The sequence below is a fragment of the Malaclemys terrapin genome, chromosome 7 (assembly GCF_027887155.1).
Source record: "Malaclemys terrapin pileata isolate rMalTer1 chromosome 7, rMalTer1.hap1, whole genome shotgun sequence".
Classification (NCBI taxonomy): Eukaryota; Metazoa; Chordata; order Testudines; family Emydidae; genus Malaclemys; species Malaclemys terrapin.
The window spans coordinates 119,362,917-119,379,726 of NC_071511.1; the positions used below are offsets into that span (position 1 = coordinate 119,362,917).

General features: G+C 42.2%; 1 protein-coding gene across 2 annotated transcripts in view; it reads right to left on the bottom strand.

Moving 5' to 3' along the window:
* Window positions 1–12,642: 12,642 nt before the first annotated feature.
* The window catches only part of MXI1 (MAX interactor 1, dimerization protein), a 90,551-nt gene continuing 86,383 nt past the window's right edge, over window positions 12,643–16,810 (bottom strand). For both annotated transcript variants that reach the window (XM_054035117.1, XM_054035118.1), the window contains exons 5-6: window positions 16,543–16,714; window positions 12,643–14,399 (exon numbers count right to left, since the gene is read on the bottom strand). In XM_054035117.1, the coding sequence (XP_053891092.1) occupies window positions 14,236–14,399; window positions 16,543–16,714 (336 nt within the window). In that variant the 3' untranslated portion in view covers window positions 12,643–14,235. The remainder of the gene's footprint in view (window positions 14,400–16,542; window positions 16,715–16,810) is intronic.

Genomic DNA, 16,810 nt, shown 5'->3' on the forward strand with positions numbered 1-16,810 from the left:
TAAAATGTTCAGGGGAGCTCAGAAAAAAACTCATGTACACTGCAACAATCACAAATAAACTCACATTAAGTTAGATACACTTTAGAAAAATATCTTTCTGTCAAAGGATACACATTTAATTTCCAAACTGCATCTCCAGAATAGTAAGATAGTGCTATGCTGACACATAAGGGACTGTATGTTTCCCATCTTAAAGCACAAATTGCTACAGGAAACCCATAATCTAGTACCACCTAAAACAGATTCTAACATGCAGATTGTAACCTATTGGGAAAATTGTAACAGCACAGACTGGACTCACAAATCAGAGAGATGGTTCTGTACATAGGGAGAAAAGTGAGATATTTATGCTGTATTAGTAAGAACCCACTTCTATTTCCCTCCCAAGTCAATGGAAAAACTCCCATTGGCTCTTATGCATCACTGGTTTTCGGAAAGAATAGCAAATTTAAATTCTATGGAGGACAATACTATCATCACAGTAGCTGAGTTTTTAAAAATAAAACAGATAAGCATTTTTGTCAGATGCTTCAAATATTGAGAACAAAGCACTGAGGTCCTAGGGGAATCTCACTAGCTATTGTAAATTTCGTGGTCCAGACACACATCCGTTCCTTTGTTGTCTAACTATGCCTACGTTTGATTGTCACTTGACTTAGAGGTCTGTAAATACAAGAAAGGACCTTGTTCCGCTTATAATTAAGTTTACTACTATTCACCACTAGAGCTGGCTGGAAAAAGATGGCAAATGTTTATTGTTCATTGACATTTCTCAACCCGTTTTATTCAGCACTTAGATGGTTAGAAATATCTTGTGAAACTAACTCACTTGTGTCTCGATCACTGAAAGAGTAAGTATGGGACAATAGGGTTTCTCTTTCCCTGCAAACAAGTCATGCTAGAATATAGATAACTTGGCGCTCATATTGCTCTTTGCATACCTTTGACTGCTCGATGCTGGGACTGGACGATCGGCTGGATCACTCGATAAGTTGCCCTGTTCTGTTCACTCCTCTGAAGCATCTGGCAGTAGCTACTGTCAGACAACAGGATCTTGCGCTAGATAGACCATTGATCTGACCCACTACGGCCATTCTTATGTTCTTATACCTGCTTATCAAAATCTTGTATCTGATCTCTAAACGGGTTAGTTTAAACTCTATATTTCCAAACAAAGTGTTCTGTGTAATATACTAAATTATATGCATTTCTATCATCGTGCTGTTAACGAGATCTGCTTAAGCAACGTATTTTTAGTGTAAAAACATCAACACAAAACTTAACCCCTGGAGATGGTGTGTCATTTTATAAAGGGACACTAGCACATAGCTAAAGCTCAATATTTAACCTACCTTACGATGATCACTTGGTCAAGTTAGGCAGAGAGAATGTTCATCATAGGAGGTGCAAAGCTCTATAAAAACAGTTGTTGATGGAACATGCTTGGGAAATAATTTTTCAAACACTTTGGTCTAAAAATTGCTTCCTCTTCCCAGACTCAGCAAAGGCGCTACTCCTCAGTGAGACTATGCCCATGCTAAGTTTCAAACTCGGGGTGCTTTTGCTGCAACCCTAGGTATGTCTACACTACCCGCCGGATTGGCGGGTAGCGATCGATCGGGGATCAATTTATCGTGTGTAGTGTAGATGCGATAAATCGATCCCCGATCGCTCTCCCGTCGACTGCTGAACTCCAGCTCGGCGAGAGGCAGAAGCGAAGTTGACGGGGGAGCCACGGCGCGCTGCGAGGATGCAAAGTAAGTAATTTTAATTCGATCTAAGATACGCAACTTCAGTTACAAGAATAGTGTAGCTGAAGTCGAAGTATCTTAGATCAATCCTCCCCCCCACAAGTGTAGACCAGGCCCCTGTTAAAGTGTGGTTCAAATGTTTCTTTTTACAAGGCAATAAGTGTATATTTTTGCACCCTCACATCACTTCAGAGGAGCTGGAGAGATTTTTCTCAAACTTCCATAAAACAAATACCCCCCAAACAACCAACTGACCACCACACCACCAGTAGGGAGAAACCAAGTTTGGAAACTTACAGCCAAAAAAAAAATTGTTTGGTTTTTTGGGAGGGGGCGGGGGGGGAAGGACTTCAGAAACTTACTGTTTTGAGGAGAGGGTTAAATGGAAACTTCTAAACATAACCACAGTGAATGCTATGAGTTGCTTGTTAGAATACTAGTATCCGAAAGTAAGTACTCCACATGATCTATTACCATGAAGTCTGTGTGGAAGTTGAAACCATGATTGTGACGTTAAAACAACCATGAAGATCAGCTTCTATTGTCCATTCTTTGGCTTTCATTTCCTTTATAGCTAAATGGGAGAGTCCGCAAATGACCTTGGAGGTCACAATCATCTGGCTGGGCCAAATTCATCTCTCTGCAATGTTAATCTTCATGGTGTGTTATAGAAGGGATGAATTTGGCCTATTGTGCATTTAGAAAAATGGGTCTTCTGTCTCAGTAACATTTCTTTTAACAGTTATTGGAGTCAAAGGCAGAACAGAGAAGAATACAAGATCTTATTGTTCTGATGATAGCTATGTTGCCCTCTCGGGTCCTTTGCTTGGTCAGATGTACTGGGAAATGTAAAAGTGTCCTCTAGGTCAATAAACTAGGGCTCGAAGAAGGGAAGTTCCATTGAACCTTATGCTTTAAACTCCACACCACTACTGCCCCTAGAGTTTGAACTAATTGGACTTATCGGTTTTTACTCTTTTCTACTGTGCTTGCTTGATTTTTGATCCACTTACACTGTATTGTTCCAGCATTTCTGAGTACACTTCACAAACCCATAATAGCTACCAGATGTTTCTCAGTATGGATTTTAAATCACCTAGAAATATGCTGACACCAATGTCACCTGACTAGCTGAACAGACTAACAAAGTAAACATTTAGCGCTCGCCCCTCCCCGCCTCCCGGGTAGTACTTTGTATGTTCGAAGCACTGTACAAACATTATCTTAATCCTCACCACATGGCTGCGATGCAGGGCAATATTATCTATATTTACAGATCAGGAAACTGAGGCACAGATTAAGTGATTCACCCAAGACCAAAAGAGTCAGTGACGTGCTCAATCCACTAGACCGTGCAACCTCCTTTTAGCAAACATGATGTTCATCTGCAGTGGAACAAACTTACAGATGAGGGAACTTTTCCACCATCATTATATGGTCCCAAGAAAGTCAAGAGGAGTGCTCTGAAATGGCAGCAAAAGAGAAATATAAAGAAAGACTCCTAACTGGAAGCACCAAAGGGTAGGCTAGGTGAAAAAGATTAATTTCTGATGCAGGAACCTGAGGTACATCCTAAAACAGGAAGGTCCCGTTCTTGTAAAATGATCATTCAATTGAATAATGTTTTGAAAACCAGAATGCTTTCAATGTCTGCTGGCCCCCCTCACATCCCATCAATCCTGTTTCCTACAGCAGTAGGGAATCAGCAATCACCTGGCTCCATCCACCCATAAGAAGAGTGTAGAATTCTAGGTGCCACCTGAGAAAGATGTGGTCAGTAAAGGACAATGTACAGGTTCGTAAACATGAAATTCATCCTACCAGCTATGTTTCACAGAGCATGCCAGATACTGCAATGTACAAGAACAAAGATCACCAGGATTGCTGGAGCTTTTCCATAGCAACCTATTTGTCCAAGTTTATCAGAAGTTGCTCAACAGAGTTGTTTGAGTGTCGCAGAGTTTTTTTTTTTTGATGATGTGCATGTGTGTTGGGCTCTCTCTACTCTGCCATCAAAAAAAAAAAAAAAATAGGAGCACTGGTAGGGTTATCAGTAGGGCCCTACCAAATTCATTGTCCATTTTGGTGAATTTCAATCTGAAATGTCATGGCGTTGTAACTGTAGGAGTCCTGACCCAAAAAGGAATTGTGGGGGAGGGTGGGTCGCAAGGTTATTGTGTGTGTGTGTGTGTGTGTGTGTGTGTGTGTGTGGGGTGGAGGGTTGCGGTATTGCTATCCTTATTTTTGCGCTGCTGCTGCTCCTGCTGGCAGCGCTGCCAGGCAGCTGGAGAGCGGCGGCTGCTGGCCGGGAGCCCAGCTCTGAAGGTAGAGTCGCCGCGAGCAGCAGTACAGAAGTAAGAATGGCTTGGTATGATATTGCCACCTTACTTCTGTGCTGCTGCTGGCGGGACGCTGCCTTCAGAGCTGGACACCTGGCTAATAGCCACTGTTCTCCAGCCACCCAGCTCTGAAGGCAGCGCAGAAGTAAGGGTGGCAATACTGCGACCCCCCCCCCCGCAACTCCCTTTTGGGTCAGGACTCCCAATTTGAGAAATGCTGGTCTCCCCCGTGAAATCTCTTCACTATAGGATAAAAGCGCACAAAAGACCAGATTTCATAGGAGGAGACCAGATTTCATGGTCTGTGATGCGTTTTTCATGGCTGTGAATTTGGTAGGGTCCTAGTTATCAGCCTTCCAGCACACAAGATGCACACTGTCCAGTCCCAGGTCAACATTTCTAGAACTCTACACCTCTGAGAGCAAACTTAATATACTCTACGTCTACGGTCCCTACACTGCAAAGAAAAAACCCACAGCACTGTCTCAGAGCCCAAGTCAACTGACTCGGGCTCGCGCCGTGGGGCTAAATACAGCAGTGTAGACATTCCCATGCAGGCTGGAGGGGGAAGGATTTCGGAGCCCAGGCTGCAGCCTAAGCCTGAACATTCACTCTGCTATTTTTAGCCCCATAGGCCAAGAAAAGTGAGTTGGGCTCAGACTCGGCACCGTGGGTTTTTCTTTGCTGTGTAGACACCTCTCTATGCTACCTCAGAACCTCAACCTCTCTGTCCCACTAGTAAGATACGGCAAAGCCCATTTTTCAAGGGGAAGTGTGCACAGAAATCTGGATCAAAGTTATTGTATTAGCTTCAAGTAAGCAGCCTACCTTTTCTTTTAATGGTGAGCTTCTCATGTACATCTCTACTCTTGGGGTGAAATTCTGCTCCCCTGGCCATTGACTTCTATGGGTCAGGAGATCACCCCTGGAGTTTGCAGCTACTCCCAGGTTTCATGGAGAGGGAGTTTCCCTCACTGTGGCCTGGTGCCAGGGAAATACTGAAATTCAAACATAACAAAAGTCAAAAATATTCTCAACTTAGAGCAAGTAACTACGGGCCTATCCTGCTCCCACTAATTTAATTTTGAAAACTCCCATTCATTTCAGTAGGAGCAGCCCAGGTCCTAAGGTAGTTCAAAGAATGAGCAGCACATATGAAGTCTATGCATACAGCGCAGCAAGCAACCTAAGAAAAGACCAGACAACAAGGTGCTGGAGTTTGCAGCTCAGAAACAGACCTTGCCAAACAAGAAGGCCAGAACTAAATTCCTCTGCACATGAGTGTCTAGGATAAAATTTGGTTAAAAAAAATGTAAGTTAACCCCATTTTTACTGACCTACAGGTCTCACAAGATAGATCACTTTGAGACTACCGTCTGTCAATGACATACCTCGAATGGAATGGGATTTAAAATGACCGTCCTCCAAAGAGTAACCATACCAAACGCAGCAATCCAGCCACCCCCGCACCCCGTCATTCTCGGACACGAGATGACATGCTGTAATATATTGGTGTCAAAAGAAGGAAAATACTGGATGGCCTTTTTAATGGGTTTTTCTGTAGCATGAGGACCTTTTAGAGACATAATTTATGTGTAGAGGACTCACCAGGACGAGCTTCTGGGGGAATTGGCATATGTGGAGGGTAATACGGATGGGATGATTAAAGGAAAGCCACCTTATTTCTGTAAAATTTAGTAGAGGATGGATTTAGAGCTTGCACTAGAGACTGTGTGGTTCACTGAATCTACAAGCCCAAGTAACTGCCATAACAAAAAATAACCTTATGTAGGAAACAAGCCTGGAAAAACATCAAGGAGGACGGCTCGTCAATTTTATGAGGCCCAAAGAGACAGTTTGTGATGCAAAGTGCTATGTGATGAGAATAGGCAAGTTTAGATAGAGGAAAAGGAAACATGTGTCTGCCATGTGGTGGTAAGCAGAAAGCTGATATTGCCGCTAAATGGATTAAAGTGGGAATAAAGTGCTTTGGATAAAAAGGACTCAATTCTGTTCCCACTAAAGGTAATGAGAGTTTCACTCTCTGCTTCTAAGGGAATAAAATAAGGCTTTAGAAGAAATGAGATACTGATGCAGTTGTTTATAGGGACAATAAGGGACTATGTGATTGGCATCGTAGGAAGGGGAGCCTATAGGATAACTGACATCTTCTAGTCAAAGCTGCACCTTCACTTGACTCCATGGATTCCCCTTCAGAAATACCATTTGGTGCCTGACCTCTCAGGAATGAACGAATTGCATAACTCCCAATCTGTACTACTAACCTACAATTTAAGAATTCCTGATCACAAATGGATACACCACCAGCTCAAAAGGCAACATTGAATCATATGTATCAGAGATACATCCTCACCTAGACACACACATCCTTGAACCCTAAGGCATGGAAAGCACAGACGGTTTTGAAGTAAGTCTGAAGGAAGTAAATGTAGCTTCACTGTCAACATTTTTGTTAGGCAAGAGCTGATCTAATGAGACTTTCCTGCTCATCTTCTTGTAATTCAAATACCTCAAGACATGCATGTCTGACAACATCTTCTAAGCCCAAAAGTATCTTACTCTGCTGCATCCTCTCTCACTTATACATGTTTCAGTAGCATCAAAGCTCCCCCTCATCTGATGCTCCAATGAGGAAAGAACCTCTTGCCATAAACTAAGATTATACTTGACCAACATGCCTTGATAATTTGCCATTTGGGGATTATCATTCACAAACTCTTTTGAAGGAGCTGCACGTACCCAAGTTACAGTCTCAGGCACTGAAACTGTGGAGTTTTCCAGGCTCAGGGCCTCAATTTCCCAACTCTCAAGGGGAGAGTGGATATAACTAAAAGTGGTGTTCTGGGGTGTAAAGTACCATTGGGACAGAGTTCAGACAATGCCTCAAGGAGGTTTATGTTGCAGACATTCATTCCGGAATGGATTTTCTGTAGCTTCTCAACTTGGACTTAACCATATTGGTTAACAAACCTGTGGAAACTATATGGACTCTTCAAAATTCCTGCACCTTCCTCTATGCTTCTAAGTGTGTAGACAATATTTGAAATGTCCTCCAATCTCTCTCTCTCTCTTTTTTTTTTTTTTTTTTGGAAAAAGAGCTGCTTGCACAAAGAACAATCCTACTCTTCTGGGGGTTGGATCTGATTTCGAAAGTGCAGAAAACTAGACAGAAGGGAAAAAATCAGGATGTCAACACACACCTCAAAGCCTTGATCCCAGACTTATGTTGACATAGTGGATTCTCAGGGGACAGTAACTAGTCATGGAGTTCGATCCAAGTGTGCCAGCACAGACGGGCATATTAAAGGCTCAAACGTTTCCGCTTTGGGTGAACAGTGTCTTAAGACAACAAATGGGAGACTTTGAGGAAGAACTGCATTACATAAGCCAGCTGAAGAAATTACTGCTATCTCAGTAATAGCAGAATAGTACATGAGAAGGTACGAAGATCAAAAGCTTTGGGGGGCATTTCTCAGTTCTGAAGAATGGGGAGAAGTAGATGCATAATTTTGACTTGCTTTGCTAGTTCTGTTGGAGCTAAGTGCTTTGGTGGAACCAGGGATTTCCCTACAACCCCCCATTTTGTGAACTAGTTACATGCAGTGTTGCCAATTTAGTGATTGTTTGGAAATTTGAATGGAAATTGAAACATTAATACACACTTTAAAAGCATAGAGAGTGTATGATAAAATGTGTATCTGAAAAGTATGAGCATAGACGAGCTTCCTTAGACAGCTGTTTTTGATGACAATGTCAGTGCATTAATTTCGGTGACGCTGGCCAACCGAATAATTTCAAATGATGATTTGGAAGCAGAGTCTGAATGAGCTCTCCTTGACAGCTAGTGATGAGCTGGGGGCTGGGGAAAAGGCTTCAGGACCAGATTGTATTTACAGTCACACCTAATCTACCTAGGTATCCAGCAAACAGAGCTGTGTTGCCCAAGTGATAGATTTTGGCTGGGGTTCGGTTACAAATCACTTTTGTGGGGGGTAACGAACTGTTATTTTTATTGTATGAGTAAAGGGCAGTAAAACTGTACTTAGCCTGTGCTGATTGAGGGCATCAAGAGAGAGGGTGGGGACAGGTGTTTTGCTTGATGGTCTGCCTGAGTCACAAGTATGATTTCACCTGCCCCTCTCCACTGTTTAAAGACAGAGCTGATTAAACTTCATAGATAGTCTTTTGTTTTGTTAAGTGACCACTACAGCTGAAATAACTGATAATCAGGTCGAAGTGCTTAGACCTGCTGTGGGACAGTGTTTCTGTGGAAGAGATGGCCCAGTCTGCACTAACAGTGAGGTTCCCTCACTGAGAGCTCAGCTGAAATCACTGAGAGCTGGGTGGAACCTCACGAGACCGATTCGCAGAGGTCACAGTGGCAGCAGAAGGTGACGGCGCAGGGCCACTGGTAACAGAGCGATGGAGTGAACGGTGGCACAACGAACAACAGTGGCCAGAGGGAACCGTGAGCAGCTGGAGGAATGAGCAAGGTGCCTTCTTGCCCCCTATCTGGGAGGTCAACTCATGAGAAAGCACCTCTGAACTCTGAGTCTCCACTGACCAAGGACAACACCGGTGAGTGTTAATGAGGCTGTTAAGAATGCTGGAGACACAACACAGTTCATGCAAACAAACATGGCTGTGGCATCATACTTTCTATTTAAGCAAGAGATACCACACACTACAAACTGGAGGCCAATGTTAAGTGCATTGTCACTTGTTCATCCTGAAGTTGAACACTGGTTCCGAACAAGACCAGCAAATGCTCACTATCTTTCTGCAAGAAACTCAACTGACTGGCTAGAAGCATGTGGTGCAACAGTGAAAGACTCAACAGTTGAAAAAGTGAAGAACCCTCTCACCACATTAAAAAAATTTGCATACATGGCTGATGAATGCACTGATGCAAATGGGCATCAAATATTAAGGCATTGTGTACATTATCTTGATGTCAGTGGTAGGCCAGTAGATGCATTTCTAGATGTTCAAGTTATAGAAGGATCTGTGACAACCCACATCTTAGAGTTAAATGCTTGTTAATTGGACCCCAAACAGATGGCTGATTGTTCATTTGATGGAGCTGCAAACTTCTCTGGAAGACATGGTGGAGTACAAGCTTTGCTCAGAGAAAAGTTTAACCCTAATCTCTCCTATACACACTGCAGAGGCCATCTATTCCAACTAGCGCTAGTACAAGCTGCAGACTCTTCAAAAGACATTAAAAAAAAGCTATAAATGTAATGTCTTCATTATATTCTTTTTTCAGCAAAAGTCCAAAAAGACTGACTATCTTGGAAAATATAGAAGATAAACTGGTACTGAAGTTCAAATTAGTCCAACCTGGGAAAACCCTCTGGCTTTCTCATGAGCGATTCTTGGCTGTTGTCTTAAAATTACTCCAGCCGTTATTACTGGCTTTGAAAAGTATCTACCAAGATGGGATGGATCTAAGCAGGGAGGCTGGTGGATTACTTTTGCTACTATGTTCAGAGAAGACTATTGCCATTCTCTCTCTTGTAAGCCTACTGTTGAAACCACTTGGGTCATTAGACAGTGCCATCCAGGCATCTGCTACAACAGTAGTAGATCTTTGTCCAGCAACAGAAGCTACATTTGGATCAATCAGAGAGCTATCCATTGAAAAAGTACTGGAAGAAGCAAAGACTTCAGTCCAGAAGTTGACTAATGAAGGCATTTATATTGAATCCTTAAGTGAAGAGGACAAGAAGTATTTGTTGACAACTGAAAAAGTACACAGACTTGATTCTTAAAAATCTACAATAGCAACTTCTAGATTCTACTCAACCTCTACGTCGCTTGTACAGATCCCTGCCCTATAAAACACCAACAGTTGAATGGAGTGAGGCACTACCAGCAATGGGGCTGCCATGTGCTCAGGACAGAATACAGAATTTGAACACAGAATGGAATATCATATGAAAAATGAATGAAGATTTGACTTTAACGTCTTTTTTATCATCACTAGTGGCTCAACCCAATCTTTATGCTATGTTTCCTGGGATGAAAGAAATAGGAATTCATCTCTTGCTACTCCCAGTCACAACAGCTACAGTTGAGTGTTCTTTTTCATTATTGAATAGAATTTTGTGTTCTGAAAGAAGTCACCTTCTGCCTGATCATGTGAATGAACTAATGAGCATATCAATTGAAGGACTGGAAGTACCGGACACTCGAGAAGCCACCAAAGATGAACGCACTGCATTCAACAAGTTCATTAATAGAGTTGTGCAAAACTGTAACAAGGAACCAAGAAGGATGTAGATGTAGTGCTTCATAGAAGGCTTGAGTAGCCAACTTTAATTTGTATGATGATTTAAAAACATGAGTTAAATCTAATAAAATGGTAATGAAACAATTGTCAGTTTTTACTATGGTGCCATACAGCCCAGCTTCACCTTCATGGACTCATGCCTCATCATCTCTGACCTCTCCCCCACCCCCATAAATTCAAACACCCCCCTAATTTCAATTCCTGGGGAAAACAAGATCAGCCATGCTTCCTTGGATCTACATCTCAAGCTGCTGACTCTGAAAAGACAGAAGGGAAGTTAACAGCAACTGATTTTTTTTTTTTTTTAAGGCTGGTGGTGATCTATAAGCAGATCCAAAACATTGGACTATTCTGGCTTATCACAAAGGGGACAATTAATTTGATTTTTATGTTTTATAACCAGAAGGGACCGTCACCAAATCGGATTTATATAGTATAGGCCAATTAGCTATGATGATCTGATCATTTATGGTGGCTTCTCTGGGCCAATTTGCTGTCTTGAACATTCCGATGCCAAAGGCTAGAACAACAACAAAACAAAAGAACTAACGTTAGTTTAGTTTTTAGAAGAACCTATAAAGAAAAGCTAGTGCTAACAATATAGTATTAAAGCAATGAAAAAGGGATTGAACCAACATCACAAAGCAGCTGTGGAAACATTTCTCTCACATAGCAGATCTTCTACTAATGTCCAGAGGTGTGAAAGAAACGGATACAATGAAATCCCTACAAGGGACCCAATCACCAATAAGCAGCCAACTTTTGTCATTAACTACTACTATAAAGGTTTGTAGGATAATTGTGTTTGTCCTTGAAAGGCTCTTGCTACTAGGACACTGATAGTTGCCGATCCATTGGGTTGGTCACTTAAGACAGCATTGATGGAAGGTACCAAGTGGATTACATTTCCCTCCCTTCCAGCTGCAGTATTTGGAATTGAAATTTCCAGACATTTCAAGACCCTTGACTGCACTCCTGAAGATGACTGCCAATATCAAAGTGCTCCCAAAGGGCATACAAATGGGTGGCTTTACTGGAAAGCCTTTCAGAAAAATTGGTTCCAAAAACACACTCTGGGATAGCCCTGCTCTTCCAGGATTGCCCAACACTGATTTTCTTCCTTTATCTATTTTAATTTTTTTTAAAGTTCTCTAACTTTTATATTTCTCAAATGTGATTTTTTTTTGCCAAGCAACCTTTTTACCGTCATCCACGTGTACTTTTTGATCCAAAAAATACACAGCCAAAGAGGAAGAACCAGAAGGTGAGGTTGTCCAGGATGGCTGGAGTTCCCTAGTGATCGTGAATGGTGGGACTCATCTCTAGAGAAGCTGAACACCACAAGATTTCTTCGACAGTAACCGAAGATCAGCCTCTGTTCTTTTCCACCATTTCATTGCTGCAGTGAGACTGCCACAAAATGGTGGCTATCAGAGCTCGTTTGAACAGTGTCAGATATAAATTCCAGCTGTTGATCATTCTAGTATGGGCAAAAATTGGTAGTTGTGGGGGCTCAGTCAATGATTATCAGTTCACAAGTGATCCTTCAATCTTTACTCACTTGATTTCTTCTTACTAATGTGTGTAGCCCCATTGACTTAAGCTGATAAATACATGTAACAATCCATAGCTGCCTACATACAGGTTCTAGAATTGTTATCAATGATCAATTCCATGATATGCAGCCTGAAAATAAAACAAAGAAGCCCCAACCAATTCAGCTAAAGGAATAACTCCATTAACTGGCCGGTTTGTATCACTGCTGACGACAGCCATCAAAGCATGGAAAGATTATTCCCCCACTCCATGAAGAAGGGATTGTGTCTCTCATACTGTATGACATCATATCACAGGGGGGATTTGGTAACATAGGAACGTTCAAACACCTGCAATTTACAGAAATTAGACAAAAATCGACATTAGAATGATTCAGGATCTTATCACGGGATTAAAGGGGAATACACTTTTTTCCCCCTCCAGGCACAAGAAAGAACATGTGTATGCTAAAGTCATATGAGCAACCAAGACTGAGGAACACAATTCATTTCAGATCCAGAAATGTTTAATGGTGTTAAAGTGCTACTTTAATGTGGGACCATATTCTAACATATAAACACAATTCCACTGCTAAATAAGGTTGTCTTTTTTTTTTTTTTTTTTTTTGGGCCCAGCCCTACCTAAGAACAATAAAATAAAATCAACAGGACTGAAATTAACAACCCATTCAAATCAGCAATAAGTTACGAATTTTATAAAGCATTTTTTCCTTTTATTTTTTTCCTTAGTAATGCGGGGGTAGTTAAATTACTTAAAGGTATACAAAATTTCAAACAGTGCCATTGGTGAGGTCTCTGTAAGAAGGTTTTTAACTTGGAAAACAAAAAAATAATTCTCACCATTAAAAAAAAAAAAAGACAAAACAAGAAAGCAAAGCCCTCAAAGTGCAGGTTAGAAATCTCACCTCCAAGAAAATTATAAAATATTCGATACAATAGCTCTCAATAGCAACAGCACCTGCACAGGTGAGATAGCGGATACGCACTGGGATGTGCGCAGGCCAAATGTTACATTAAGATGAGACAAGTGCTGAGCTTAACTATGTTAACTATTGAATTGCGACTACTGTAGGGGATCAGGTGCCTTCAAAGTTTGCAAGGGGAATGACCAAAAAAAAAAAGGGAAACCAAAAAACCCAGTAACCCTGACCTTTCCAAGCCAGCACAGACCGTGTTTGTTTTGTGCACGGCAAAGAGCATTTGTGTGTTTCATCAGGTCAAGTGCTTCATCAAAACAGATACCTTTTCAGTGGCGTTAATCCATTATAAAAGACATTGAAGATTTCATATGGACAAGCTCTAAAAAGACATGTCACATTTGGAGTGTTTTTACTCCCAACACATTTACAAACGTTTATCAAAAGATCTTTAAATAAAAAAGGTCATAGTGGCTCAGTATCTGGGCATGACTTTCCACACGCTGGTTTCTTTCTGTCCTCAAGAGTGTGTGTGTGCGCGTGTGTGTCTGTCTCTCTCTCTCTCTCTCTCCAGGGGAGCACTGCTGTTTGGACTCCACAATGCAGCCCGCCACGTGCTGGTGGATTACAGTTTAGTACCCTAGTGCTAGCAGTGTGATAGAAGTACTTGCTTTAAATGATGTCCAATAGAACGTTGAGCTGAATGGTGATTTCTCCTGAACAATCTTCACTGTTGCCTCTCTCTCTGGGCATGAACTGAACACCTATTATTATTCATAGGTTGTGTGATACATCTTCATGGCCAAGCTGCTATGACTTCCTGCTATGTTACTATAATGCCTGATGGTGATCAAATATTAGGACAGAGTCATTTCAGGACCAGGAAAGTTCCAGAAGGCTCTAAACCAAGTTGTTCTATCTGAATGCAGTCTGAGAAAAACTGGACGTTTCTCAGATCTCATGACAAATTGAGAGAGAGAGAGAGAGAGAGAGAGAGAGAGATGAATCTCCAGTATCCTCTTTCAAATAAACAAAATCAAAGCAAAGTAATTCATCATGTAAGGGCCAAATCCAGGTCTCACTGGAGCCAAATGGAGTTTTGTCACTGACTTCAGGAGGACCAGGGTTCAGTCTCACTATGCTAGGGGAAAACCAGGATTTTGTAACATGACCCAATGGACATACATGGGTTCCTATGGAGGCCTCCTGTTGCCCAAGGGGGTACATATATATAGGTCTGTTCGGGTCTAGCTGTTGACGTGTCATTTCTAAAAGAGGATACTGCATCTAGAACCCAGTCTGAACTCAGATTACTCCAGTGGAATAATCCGCCCTGCATTGATGTCTCACTTTGTTCTAGGAAGCGAACGAGAGTTTGACGCTGGCGCTGGAATAACCCTCGTCACTCCCAATACTCTGCAAGCTGCTGTGATCATCAATGTCACTGATGCTGGTTGTGCTGATATCGTCCACTTCTCCATGGGAGAACTCTGTGCTTTCAACATCCACTTCAATCTCCTCTGCAAAGAAAACGACACACATGCAGGTTAGTGTCATCGCAGGCAGCTACGCTTGGAACTCTACAATCGACAAACGATCAACACTCCAGGTATAAAATAAGCACCACACAGTATAATTCACAATGATTTCCAAAAGGGGGGAAGGGGCAGAGTGCCTGTTTCAGCAAGCAGGATGCTGTCTCAATGTGTTTCAAAGGCATTACTAAACTTTTTTGCTGCCAGCCAACCCCAAACTTCCAAGCTAGGAACTGGGTTCAAAAAAGAATTAGACACGTTCATGGTGGATAGGTCCATGAATGGCTATTAGCTAGATGGCCAGGGACATAACCCCATGTTCTGGGTGTCCCTAAACCTCTGACGGCCAGAAGCTGGAACTGGATGACAGGGGATGGATCACTCAATAAATTGCCCTGTTCTGTTCATTCCCTCTGAAGCATCTGGTACTGGCCACTGTCTGAAGACAGGATACTGGGTGAGATGGACCATTGCTGATCCAGTATGGCCCTTCCTATGTTCTTAAGATGAAGAACTCAGCAAAGTTTGGATTCATCATTAGTCAGTGGCTCTGCTCTGCAGGGCAGTGGAAGAACCTGTGTTAAGCAGCACCACAGCGTTCAGCCCCCCTGCGTGGAGTCTAACTACTTTGCCATCATTGCCACCTGGTTCTGTGGGCCTGGGCATTCCCCCCAGCTTGGATTGACTTTATCACCATGAGAGTGGACTGCTTTCAACGTCCTCTGCAATTCACATGCCAAGATGATGATAAGCTCTTCCAGGTCAGGGGCTGTCACTTTCTGTGTTTGCACAGTGCTTAGTGCGACACAGATCTGGGTCTTTTGGGAGACTACAGTGACAAATAGCAGCGCTGGGGGACACCTTACGGTTGTGATAGCGGAGACAGAGCTATATAGGGCACTGTAGTGTGTTTCTATAGGGACACAGGGTAACATGTTGAACAGCACTTCGGTGACTTTGGGCCATCAAAGTCAGTAAGACTGAGGCTCTCAAGTCACTGAAATGCTTTTGAAAATTTTACCTCCAGACCTTAAAAACGACACTAAAAAATAAATGAAAAATATTGGTAAAACAGTGAAGCTCACAGATCACTAATAATTAGATGGGCAATCTCTGTGCTCTTTGTTGGTTCTTTATGATTAAGGCACGGAAGTCCTGGCAGTCACGGATTCTGTGATTTTACCGGACCTCCCTGATTTCTTCAGCTTCAGCTGCCCGCAGCTTCCAGCCCTGGCTTCAGCTGCGGGCAGGTGAAGCTGAAGAAATCACAGCGGTGCGGTAGCCCTGGCTGGGGCAGGAGCCGTCGCTATGCTCCCCACATAGCAAGTGTCTGAATAAAACAAATATGTTTTTAACAAAACCATAAACTCTAACACTTGACACACAGGTGGGAGGAAAAAAAATCTCTGTGAAAGATTCAAAATTCCTCCCCCCTCCTGCCCTTCAGTGTAGGGAGGAAAAAGCACTTGCTTCATATGCAAATCCTTCAGAGGAATTGTCCAATAAAATGATAAGACAAGACCTTAACTTAGAAATAGCAGCAACAAGCAGAAAATGGAACCCTGATTTTTGAATCTTCCTTCTAGGCCTTCTTTTTACATTATAAAGAGGAGGCGCACAATCCATGTTTATACTTTGAAGCATGTGTTTGGTTACTGACTAGGGATCATGGATCATTATTTTTAAAACGAAGCTTTTGCATTCTGACTTTAGACAACTGTTCAAATACAGCGGTCAAGTTCAAATGCCACAAGAATCACCTGAATCCACAATCACGACCTCTTTCCTCAACTTAAGCAAGACTGACTAACAACTGAGGCAGAATGACATGACAAAGCACACATCTTTTGCTGGGCAAATACAGAGACCCATTCAATGGCAAAGCGAAAAGGCAAGTAACAGGAAGAGCACAATGGAAGGAAGGAATCATTCGCCACTCTCTCAAATTTTCAGGAGAGGTCAGTCTTTATCTTGATGCATCCCTTTTTGTAGATCCACAGATTCTAAGGTTAGAAGGACCCACCATGGTCATCTCATCTGACCTCCTGTATAACACAGGCCATAAGACTTCCCTAATTAATTCCTGTTTGAGCTATTTTAATTAAGCTGGACGCGTTAGAACACCTACCTCGCTCTGAATCCGAACGATCAGAGGAAATGGTTGAGCCAATGCTGTCCATTCGTATTCGTTCTATCTCCTGAGGACCCTGCAGTTGTTCCAGCCTTCTCTTTAAGAACCTTTGTTCTCGTTCCAGGTTTTCAAGCTGGTGTTGGCTTCTCCTCTCGGCCTCCTCAAGTTTCTGACATGATAAAATACGACTTGATTATGACTTTAATTCTTGTTTTCTACAGCACAGCCATATACTTTGCTTCAGATTTTCCCATGTTCTGAAAGG